General features: G+C 35.2%; 1 protein-coding gene across 12 annotated transcripts in view; it reads left to right on the top strand.

The window, feature by feature from the left end:
- NfI (Nuclear factor I) overlaps positions 1-12,650 on the top strand; it is an 849,368-nt gene that overhangs the window by 712,037 nt on the left and 124,681 nt on the right. For 10 of the 12 annotated variants that reach the window (XM_069838131.1, XM_069838139.1, XM_069838137.1 and 7 more), the window contains one exon: positions 8,963-9,058. The exons of the other annotated variants lie outside the window; for them this stretch is intronic. In XM_069838131.1, the coding sequence (XP_069694232.1) occupies positions 8,963-9,058 (96 nt within the window). The remainder of the gene's footprint in view (positions 1-8,962; positions 9,059-12,650) is intronic. 12 annotated transcript variants of the gene reach the window in all.

Here is a 12,650-nt window from a genome sequence, read left to right as displayed (position 1 = left end):
TGAGTTGCATGCTCACCGACAGCACCCACACCGAACCGAACTAACCGCTAACACCCTGGCGACCAGTCCCGCCATCTCTCCAAGTCCGTAAACTATTCCACCATCAACAGCTCCCCACATTCCCCCTTCAAACGGTTTGAGGTGTAAACCACCCCTCCACTCTTCTCAACGGTCTGAGGTGTAGAGCCCCTCTCCCGTCAGGAGGGGAGTGGGTTCCGCTGCTACCACGCTTGATATATACATGGAGGACGGCCGAGAGTGTCAGCACCTTCGGAGAGCCGCCGCATGTGCGATCTAAAAACCAAGGAAGACAACCGGAACAATGAAGAAAAGATGAGGTAGGAAAGGAAGTGGCGAGAATGAGTGGAGTTCCATACGCCTGATAAAGTTACCTGACATTCATCCATATGAGTGAGGGAAAACCCCGAAAAAACCTCACCCAGGCAACTCGTCCCAAGCGGGAAATTGAACCCCGGGTTCGGGAGCGAAGACGCTACCACGAGACCACAGCGGTAACACCTCCTCTTACTGTAGTGCAAGGTGTAACACAACTGACTTGTCTCCGTTAAGGACAGAATTGAGAAGTCACTCAAGTACTAGTTTACGTTTATTTTACGTTTTATAGTGGGTATTGGAAGCTACATATTTCAAATCACTTTTTGTATAGGTTTACAGTATTCTCGCCGTTACATATCAAGGAACATTAGACAATTTTTCTTCAGGACAATGAAATAGAGTGTTCGTGATTCCCCTACTTCTCTATATCTGTGGACTACCCCATTTATTTTTACTACTCATTCGCGGTTCAGTCAATTCCAGTCACCTATACTGCCCTGCTAAAGCAATATCTCGTATCTGCAAAAATTATTTTTGTTATGAGTTGTATGTGCTTGTCTAGCACACAGACAGTTTTTTTATATACACTAAATTTAAGTGAACAACTCGATTTATTGCAGTTACAACTTCTTGGCTCAGTAATATAACACAAAAGGTTCCTTTAAGCACTTATAGATCGGTAGGCGAGACCTGGCATTTGAACTACACCAGAGGGAAAGAATGGGAGATCAGAAACAAATTTTGTTTCGGATTGGTTAATATTAGACGAATCTACCGATACGGAAAATCAATTCAGACTAGAAACCTTATTTTGCCCCCTCATACCTATTGGTGATACAGCCACGGAGCGTGATGAGGTCACAGGACAGGTTTTGTTTAATTTATTATATACCTCTTAACACAAAAACAAATTTTTTTCAGATACGACTTTTGCTTTAGCAGGGCAGGATAGCACATGCGATGTTCTACGTTGTATGCAATCCAATCTATGATTACTTACTCACTCACTCACTCACTCACTCACTCACTCACTCACTTACTTACTTACTTACTTACTTACTTACTTACTTACTTACTTACTTACTTACCGGCTTTTAAAGAAACCGGAGGTTCATTGTCGCCCTCACATAACCTCACCATTGGTCCCTATCCTGAGCAAGATTAATCCAGTCTCTATCATCATATCCCACCTCCCTCAAATCCATTTTAATATTATCTTCCCATCTACGTCTCGGCCTCCCCAAAGGTCTTTTTCCCTCAGGCCTCCCAACGAACACTCTATATCCATTTCTGGATTAGCCCATACGTGCTGCATGCCCTGCCCATCTCAAAGGACTGCATTTAGTGTTCCTAATTATGTCAGGTGAAGAATACAATGCGTGCAGTTCTGTGTTGTTTAACTTTCTTCATTCTCCTGTAACTTCATCTCCCCAAATATTTTCCTAAGCACCTTATTCTCAAACATCCTTAACCTATGTTCCTCTCTCAAAGTGAGAGTCCAAGTTTCACAAACCATAAAGATCAACTGGTAATATAACTGTTTTATAAATTCTAACTTTCAGATTTTTGACAGCAGACTGGAAGACAAAAGCTTCTCAATCGAATAATAACAGGCATTTCCCATATTTATTCTGTGTTTAATTTCCTCCCGAGTATCATTTATATTTGCTACTGTTGCTCCCAGGTATTTGAATTTTTCCACCTCTTCAAAGGATAAATTTCCAATTTTTATATTTCCATTTCATAGAATATTCTGGTCACGAGACATAATCATATGCTTTGTCTTTTCGGGATTTACTTCCAAAACTATTTCTTTACTTGCTTGAAGTAAAATTCCCGTATTTTCTCTAACCGTTTTGTGGATTTTCTCCTAACATCTATGATTTTCTGAGAAAATTGTTTTGTGTTGTTAATTTTCAGATCAAATTTATTTTTAAATATTTATTCGTTCCGAATTTCGTATGTAAGTTTACAGTTTTCGTGAGATTTTATAATACAAAAATATGTGTTGTGCAAATGGTGGATATTTAAATAGTGATGAATTCACATATCAGTATAAGACCCGAGTGATAATTATGTCAGTACAATTGAAGATCTATCTTTTCAAATTGGCTAAGTGCCAATTTTTTTTTTTTAATTTTTTTTTATTCAATCTATGGGAGGTACCCATGTATTGTGTCGTTATCACCACAGCATGGCGCGTCCTCAGGTTGTGGATAGAGGAGACTGCCTCCAGATATGTCGAGTAGCTACGAATACATTGAATAAGCAATCGCGAACAGCCGATAAGGGGTGGTTCTCCAGTTTGGGGGTTGGGAGAAGGGCTAACAACCCATCACCGTAAAAATCAGCTTGTTACGAAACCTCAAAATAAGCCTCGGAATGGTACTGATTCTCTGGCACGAACATTGCAGAGAAATATGGTTATGAGATTTGGTATTTGTAAAGTTACAAGTCTATATAGAATAGGATGGGTAACATTAGTAGCAAAAGAACTAGCTAGATATATGTAGAATAGATTTTGTGGGAGTACAGGAGGTTAGGTTAGATGGGAATGGCATATCACAAATAGAAGATTACTTGTATTATAGGAAAGGAAACAATAATCGCCATTTGGGAACAGGATTCTTTGCTCATAAGAGATTTACCAATGACAGGCTATCGTATTTAGTACTTAAGGGTAGATGGTGCGATATCGTATTTATAAATGCTCACGCCCCTACAGAAGAGGAAGACGACCATATAAAGTATAACTTCTATGAGAAAATGGAACACACTTTTGGTCAGTTATCTAGATATTACATGAAAATTTTATTGGAGGATTTGAATGCTAAAGTAGGATGAGAGGATATTTTTAAACCGACTATTGAAAAAGAGAGCCCACACGTGACTAGTATTGATAATGGCGTTAAGTTGGTCAACTTTGCCACATCAAAAAATTTAATTGTCAAAAGTACATTTCCCCATAAGAATATACATAAATATACTTGGACTTCTCCAGATGGATTGACACACAACCAAATATATCACACCTTGATAGATAAACGAAGACATAGTAGTATAGCAGATATTCGAACCTTCAGGGGAGCAGACTGTAATTCTTACCATTATTTTGTCATTTTCGGGACGAAATTTAATGCAGAATAAATATGGGAAATGCATGTTATTATTCAGTTGAGAAGCTTTTATCATCCAGTCTGCCCTCAAAAAATCTGAAATTTAGACTTTATAAAACAATTATATTACAGGTTCTTCTGTATGGTTGTGAAACTTGGACTCTCACTTTGAGAGAGGAACAGAGGTTAAGGGTGTTCGAGAATTAGGTGCTTAGGAAAATATTTGGGGCTAAGAGGGATGAAGTTACAGGAGAATGGAGAAAGTTACACAACGCAGAACTGTATGAATATTATTCTTCACCTGACATAATTGGGAACATTAAATCCAGACGTTTGAGATGCATGTAGCACGTATGGGCGAATCCAGAAATGCATATAGAGTGTTAGTTGGGAGGCCGGAGGGAATAAGACCTTTGGGGAGGCCGAGACGTAGATTAGAGAATAATGTAAAAATGGATGTGAGGAAGATGGGATATGATGGTAGGGACTGGATTAATCTTGCTTAAGATAGGAACCGATGGCGGGCTTATGTGAGGGCGACAATGAATCTCCGTGTTCCTTAAAAGCCGTAAGTAAGTAAGGGAAGTATGTCCTATGAGCACATTGTACTAAATGGCCTCTTCATTATATTCAATTTAAGGGAGGTACATTACATCTATATGAGCATATCATACTAAATGGCCTCTTTTGCAGCTCAATTGTGACTTATTCATGGGCTAAAAATGGTGTTTGAAGTATCTCAACATGCATTTGACAGTGTGTTTTTAATCAGTATCTCAGAGAGTTGTTTTTGGCGCTTAGCTCCTTTAGAAAGATAGGTCTTCAATTATAAAATTCAGCTGTCAGTAAATTTAAGTAATGATTATTAAGAGGAAAATTCTCCGGAAAATTTTGATCAGTATGTAGGAGCGAGGAGCTCACAGAGTATAGAAAAAAATTATAGATTAACATTATGATCACAGAGTACATGCCAAACATCTCACACATCGCTCATTGCTCATGTCTGCGCTAAAATTCAGGGAAGAGTCTCTTTAACAAACGTTAAGTATCAATGTGCGGAGAGCTCTGATTAATCTCTTAAAGGCCATTTTCGACAGTTACTTCATTGTAAAGCAATTTACTCTCGTTCGTCACGTTTATTGCATTGAATAAATGTGACACATGTTGAGCTGTCTTTCGAAGTAATGAATTACGTTAAGGAGAAATTTATTTTCAAAACCTTATTCTTAAATAAAACACAAAAATTATGAAATTCACAATCAGTCAATTAATTTCATTAATTGGAATGAACAGTCTATCGATGATCATTCTCTCAGTTCGTCACAAATTAATACAACTTTCGGGGTGATGTGGCGATGTTCCAACGATTTACATTCTCGCCTACGATGTGCATTGTGCGATGTTTTAAACATTTTTAGCGATATGTGTTGTGTCTTTCCTGACAAGAAAGTGTCCTTGGGATTTTTATTGAAGTAGCCGATGAAGAAAAATTTATGGGTATCTTAAATAGGGCAATACAATAACACACATTACCGATTATTGTATGCATGTTCTGAAATCTGTGTTCCGTGATGGATTAAGCTGTAATTTGTGACTATCGAGAACCTCTGACCTTAATCAGTGGGAAAAACTTAAAGATAAGTTCTGTGAAACAAACCCGCACAATATAGAATCTTGGAAGCAACATATTAACAATCGTAATAGGCACTAATTAAATGCGTAGAGCTGCAGATAAAAATGTGTGAGATATGCATTCGATGAAGTGGCAGATAATTTCAGCAGTACCTGCAATTGTAGTTGTAGATTTTAATTAATTATATTGTTGTATGCTACCAGAAGTGACATTGTTCGATGATGTTATCCTTAACAGAAACTCGCCACTCGCTTACAAGCATCACAAACGGTTTATATCCTGTCATAGCAAGGCTAATTGCTAAAGGAATGCCCTGTAGAGAACTATAAGTTGAATTGAAATTTACGCCTGTAGAAAATGAGAAATGAAAGATTGACAGTATTATTACTCAATTCCCAATCTGAAGAGATAAAGTAACTTGGACGCCCAAAGAAGAGATGCACAATCCTAGAAAGTAATTAACTTAATCTTTGACGAATGATTATGTTGGTGAATTTAAAACAAATTCAGCCAATGAGGAGTTCTATTTGCAACAGAGAAGTAAATTTTATTTCATTTCTTGGCAAAAAATGTGTATTACTTGTCTTGAGTTTGCGTTGTATTGTTTTAAGTGATGGTATTGTAGCATACTGACCACATCATCAGGAATCGCGCTACATATGAAAGTCTAGCTTTGGTAGAAATTTCTGGCAAAATTCGGAAAGGAAATAGAAGATTCTGAATTCTTAATGTTATTGATGACTAATATGATTGAAACATATTGATTAATCGAATGACAGATATGTCTAACGTTTATTTTTTTTTTTTTAATTTCTCAGTCTCCGCCGATTGGGACATAGACCTAGTGTCTTTCGATAGTGGTGAAATCTTTCATTTTTTTGCCATCGTCAGATCAACAACACATCTCAGAATCTGCATGCTAGTTTCTGCTTCTCATGGTATATGATGATGCGATAGTGGTAAATAATGGAGAAAAGACGGAATAACTCCGAAAATGAGTGTCTTTCCAAAAATTATAGCCGAATACTGTGTGCCACAAACTCCATTTAAACCCCTCAGAATTATAAACCAAGTGTTCGGCTGGAAAGTTGACGAAATAATTTGGCCGCTCAAGTAGATCATGAACTTCTCTGCTCTTGCATCATGAGTACATTGGAAACTACAAACCTTAGAATTGCCACGGCAAGTTCATTGTTGAAATTAAGCTTGAGCCAATGGATAATGTCCAAAAAGTGAGAACAGAGAGGTCCATGACCCTCAGAAGCATTTTCAGGTTGAAGTGGATCAGTGAGCAATTTCATTCACAAGTTTGAACTGCATGTGGCCAGCGTTCAACATTCTAAAAAAATAGTCCATTACAATTAGTGAAGTGATTGCCATTGTGTATCCTGCCAGGAGTGGAGTCGTTTCTTGTGTCTGTGCCATGACAGGCGACTCCTGTGCCAAGCAACGCCACTCCCGACCACGTGCGTCCCTCATAAACGACGCCTGATATTTCTGTCATGAATTGAAACTTGAATTTTGGTTCAGGAAATTCATGCACTTCAGAGTTTTGACTGTGATAAAATTTTGTTGTTCCTTTTATAAACAATTTTTCCAGGATATGCACAAAATAAGCTTCCTTGATATATATCAAATTTGACAAAATCGAATTGCACATATGAAAAATGTACACATATATACACACATTCACATGCACATACATACACACGATTTGATTCCCAAAAGATTCAGCCTCGAACTAGTATTACAAAATTATAAAATAAAAAAGAAAACATATCGATCCATTAACTTCATTGCTACAGTCGCTTCATTTTCCACATCTTTCAAATACATATAAAAGGACTTCATTTGGTTTTGCTCCGTCTTGAATTATATCGATGTCTATTTTGCATAATTTTATCTGCACTGTACTTTTTCTAAACTATAATTCATTGAAATTTTAATCTGCTTTGTATTCCTTGCATTTTATAATGTAAAACAAGTAACGCTAATGGAACAAGATAAAATTGTTATATTTCAAATAAACGTACAACCATATTGTAATATGCAAATACATTTATTTTTTTTCTTTTAAGAAAGCTTGAAAGTTTACTTTCGGTGAGAAATTAGAAATAAAAAAAAACTCGAAGAAAACATAATCGGTTTGTTCTACATTTTTTTCGTGATTTAACTTGATGCCTGTAGGCAAATAATAGAATTTTCATACAGCATTCTCTTCATTAACTCATATTGTCATTTAGTTAATCGTGAACATAAGAATTTCTCTACATGGTGTTACAAATAAATCAATTATATATCCCTAATAATAATAATAATTAACGGAAAAATGAATTGTCTTCCTAGTAACGGGGTTTCAGGGCCCATTTCATCTTATTCGTTTGGAAAGCATTTCTTAAACATAAATTAATGTCACTTGTATTAACTAATATCTACATATCTTCGCTCGACAAGCCTTCTTACGAAGTTAACAAATTTCGTTAGTAGAAAGTAAAACGCGAGATTCTAGGATAAGCAAGTCTTCAACTTCTGACAAGTCACGGGTGAGCTGTGAGAACTCATCCGAAAGTTTTACTTCAGGCATGGAGTCCTTATCTAAGAAACCGTTCGTATTGCATGATCAAATAGGTAAGTACAGTACTACACGTAAATCAAATATGGTCTTTGTCACAGAAGTTTAATCTCATCAGGAATCAAACCTAGTCCTTAACCCATTACCTCAGACATAAAATACGTCAGTGTTATTCCATCTTCAGATCCTCTACCACATGTTCTTCAGTTCTGTAATCAGTTTAGTATATTTGTAGTAACTGGCCTGAGGATATACACAGTTTGGTGCTTTGACTTAGCTGACATTTTATAACATTTGTTCTGTTTATTCTGTTGACTGTATCATCTTGATAACATCGTTGTAAGTGACTGAATTTTGTATTGCAAAACCATTACTAACTTTTTAGTGGGACATGCTGTGTGAAGCCCCAGATTTTCCTTTGAAAACGTCAATTGCTGAAAGTTGCGCATTTCTTTGTTAAAAACTTCTACACGTATTGAACATACATTTATTTATTGTTTTCATGGAATATATTGACATAAGTTTGGCACTATTATGAAAATGAGACAGAAATCCAGTGCGGATTTATTTCACATATAAATTATAAGTTTGAATGTAATATGCAGGTACCTATGTATTGTTTGTGTATTATCGCGTTGAAATTTTTTGCCTCGTGTCAGAACAATTCACAATTTATATACCTTATAAGAAACCGAATAACATATTTAATCTGTCTTTTCCAAAAGTTGAGAAGTTTTTTATTCGAAGTCGTATATTTAAAGCAAGAATTTGTTTTTCCTTAACTACATGAATAATGTATGTTATTCTTGCTACACTTTCATTAACAAAGTACCTATAGTTTCATGGCAAGACTTCAGTAAAACTGGAAATCATATTCCAGTTTGTTTTATCAAATAAATAATATTCACTAATATTTGTATTAATATTGTATCAATTTTATCTAAATGATTTATATCGATTAACATCAATGGACTTTTCTTAGTTTACATTCCATTTACATAAAATTTTCCCAAAGAGTGTTAGCCTTAGGGAAGACGTGAAGACATTTTTGTTATTGCTCAAGTGGAAGTAAGTCAAATTACGCACGAATCTACCCTTTTATGTTGTTCTCTCTGCAAAAGTTTGGGAACAAATCATTCCCGCTACTTTAAGAAGCCAGTGATGAAGAATTTCATATTTTATTTCATAAAAAAGTCTTGCTTACATGTAAACAGCGTTGAAATCATACAAATCTCACTTACAACGTTGTTAGTGTGGAAGTTTCACTTGTGATGTCTTCAGGTTGGTCTGTGTTGTGTATTTCAGGGTACACTCACAACCCGTACAACGGAGTCATATGCAACGATACTATATTGGCCACGGGGGTCTTCTCTTCCAAAGAACTGTGGAGGCTTTCCAAAGGTATGTAGTCCATAATTGCCCCGAGTATCTCTCTTTAACTCGGGTTTCTATTTGAAAGTCATTTTTCTGCTGTAGTCAGTAGCCGATATGCATTTCATTTCTCTTGTCGTTTCATTGATAAATCCTGCCATGTAAGAAATTTGAAGTCCTCTGTTGATGATTTTGGGTTTGACTAGTCGTAGCCTTTCAGTAGTCAATACTTTTCAAAATACAAGTTGCCAGTAATTTATACGTACAAAATAACACTGAACAATAAGAATACAAGATGATTTAATTTCTTACGAATGTATGATTTCAATAAACAGACGATTCTGAATATTGAAAACTATTTTGGTAGTAGTGCATTCAAAACCTTCTGATATGAGCCACTTTCTCTTGCGGTTTCCTTGATAGAACATAATCTCGGATATATACAACCATGTAATAAATTTGATGTCCTCTATTGATTTTAGGTTTGATTAGTCATAACCTTTCAATAATCAGTACTCTTCAAAATACAAACAAGTTACCTGAAATTTTTAATTACACGGATCAATACCCCATTGCGACATTATTTAATTTCTTATGAATATTTTATAATTTCCATAAATAAAAAATTATGAAAATTGAAAACAATTTGGGTAGTAGTATATTCAAAACCTCCTCAAATGAACCACTTTATCTTGTTTCGTTGATAGCCCAAGATCCCGGATAAATATAATAATGTAAGAAATTTGAAGTCCTCTGTTGATTTTTGGTTTGATGAATCGTAACTTTTCAGTAGTCAATACTGTTCAAAATAAAAACGTTCCCTATAATTTATACGTACAGAATAACATGAAACAATGAGAATGAGAGATGTTTTAATTTCTTATGAATGTATAAACTCAATAAACAGATTATTCTAAATATTGAAAACTATTTCTCTAGTAGTCGAAACCTTCTAAAGTGAATCACTTACTCTTGTGGTTTCCTTGGATATGTAACGTGATTTACATGTGAAAATAGCGACTAGATTATTTTCTGAATAAATTAGATAAATTAAATATCTGTTAAAATAAAGCGACCACAAGATAATATAATACTGTATGATTTCTCTATTAGATCTTCACGTATGTAATCGCATTGGTGTAAGTCTCTTTCTACAATTTAAATTTGAAATGCTTAATGGATTGTGTAAAGTTGGATTCTCAAGAAAGCAGAAAAATCATATTTTGAGCAATCACTTCTAGAAGCAAAAGTTTTACGATTCTTTTCCTTTTTGACTATGGGACTTCAGTTAATCTAATAAATTCCTTTATTTCACGCTCCACTTAAACTATTTTGTCCAATGAGACGGTGAAATAATTAATTGGGAAATGAAGGGATAAGAATTGCGCAATGAAAACCTGCTTCGCGATCTCTTTGTTCACTAAAAAGTTCGCAACATCAGCCAGAGATCGAACTCTGTACCATTTGATGAGATTCTGCCGCTTTCCTGTACGAAAAATATTTTGACTTGTCTCAATGATCCAGACATTTGTTTTGGAGATTGAAGAAACGGAAAAAATGATGCATCGACTTCAAAGAAATGATTCCCGGATTCCACTAATTTCAAACCAAATGTTACCGTCTCATCTCTTTCTATGAAGCGAGAATGTTTGTTTTATTTTATTGTCGGAATCCACCATTTTACATTGAAATGAACATCTCTAGAACCTAATCACGACTTCTACAGTCACGCTATACCACTTGAGTGTTAGGTAAATTAATTAAACTTTTACAGCATATTGTTACGTCGTTGCTGAGAATTTTGTTTCTTGAGTATTCTTTGATGCTTTGTCTTCTTTCTCATGACTTTAAATTCTTTCTCTATGGATAATTGCTATTCTAAATAGTTTATCAGACTAGATTAGGACAGGCCTTTCAATAGTCTATTCGTTATTCCTAGTTTATCTACCTTGAAAATGCGATAGAGTCCAGATTTTTTAGCTCTGAGAAAGTTTCCTCAAATTGGGAAAAACTTACGAGTAGGAGGGTAATTTTCTGAACTTATTGAAATTTAAACACCATTGAGGAATTTGTGCCTTTAATCAACAAAATCATATTTTAACTCCTTTTTTTCTTCTTATAACATCATCTGTGTTTGACATGTCACGTAATGTGTTAGAAGTAAGTTCAAACCATTCTAATTTATGTCAATCATAAATTAAAAATATTCTATAATTTCAAAACATTTTAAGAATTAAGATAGACCTGTGAGTGTGGCAATATGGTAACATTTCTATTTAACGCCTCCCCATCCACTACTTGTTCACCCACTCGAAGATTACAAAGATATATGTGTATGAATAATTACAATATTTTATTACATAAGCCCTTCCCTCGCATAATTCCCCCTTAACACTTGTCATTAAAAAATTAAACTAAATTATATATCTCATAGTTCCCTCCCCTAGTATCATATCCTCAGATTTTCTCTTTGTTTCACATCCCCTTATGTTTTCCTTGCGAAAGAGCTCATGGTCAAAGAACTCACTTCTAAAAATTAACATTTACCTGCTACGTCTAAATGTTTCCACCTTTATGGAAAATATTGAAGACTGAAGTAGAGTCCAGCTCCAAACTCATGGCACTTGCCTGCGCAAAGTAAACTGGCAGGAAGGGACGGATAGGGGTGGAGGTAGTCCTCTTTTCCTAGCAGAAGGCGATCAGAAAAAAGGGGCTGTGGTAGGAGTTTTCTAAAGTTATGACGGAGAACATAGTTCCCTAAAACTAACGTATAGTTTCAAATTGTAAGATTTATTTTGTTTCAGTCGTGTAACCTTAAGGAAATGAAATACATATTAAACGTAATAACTGAAAATTATAAATTCATATTAGTATAATATAATACTCGAAAGCTAAGTAACTGATACGTTGCGGTCGGGTAGTAACACAGCGCGAGAGACAATTTGACAGCACGACAACCAACTTCATACTAACCCATGCACCTCCATTCTATCCCAAAGAGTAGGATCGTCCCTGAATAACTAATAAAGTTAGAGCAATAATAGCAGTACTAAATTATATTTTGTGCTAGCCAGAGAAAGTAAAGTGCAAATAATCTATATAATGCAATAGTGAGAAGTAGGGGATACTGTTGTACCTTCAAACACTTTTCACATTTTATTTTATTTTTTTTAATTTTAGGAAATCAAATTTTTTAAATGAAAAAATGTTTGAAATAATTATTGGAGATTCCTTTACAACTTCCTATACGTATTTTCCTGTTTTATACACTTGTTAGGGATGGAAAAAATAAGATGAAGGCATATGTAATATGTTCAAAGGTACTACAGGTTCATGTACCTTGGAACATACCCTCTTGCAAGTGGAACATATGGAATATAGGTGAGAATATAGCTGTAAAAACTGACAATCATATTTAAAATGTATTTGCCATCATAAACCATTGCAGGCTTCTCTGATTTAGATTTTATTTCCTGGAGAAGCAATGACTGCTTCAACAGCTTTCTTGGAGTTAAGAGACCCCCAGTCTCTTAACTTCAGACTTACTTCGTGACATGATCTTAAAATAAAATCAAAACAAAAACCGATAGTATCGTGTACTTTGGAACATGTTCCATGGTAC

The sequence above is a fragment of the Periplaneta americana genome, chromosome 10 (genome assembly GCF_040183065.1).
Source record: "Periplaneta americana isolate PAMFEO1 chromosome 10, P.americana_PAMFEO1_priV1, whole genome shotgun sequence".
NCBI classification, from domain to species: Eukaryota; Metazoa; Arthropoda; class Insecta; order Blattodea; family Blattidae; genus Periplaneta; species Periplaneta americana.
This window is presented reverse-complemented; position numbering and strand designations above follow the sequence as displayed.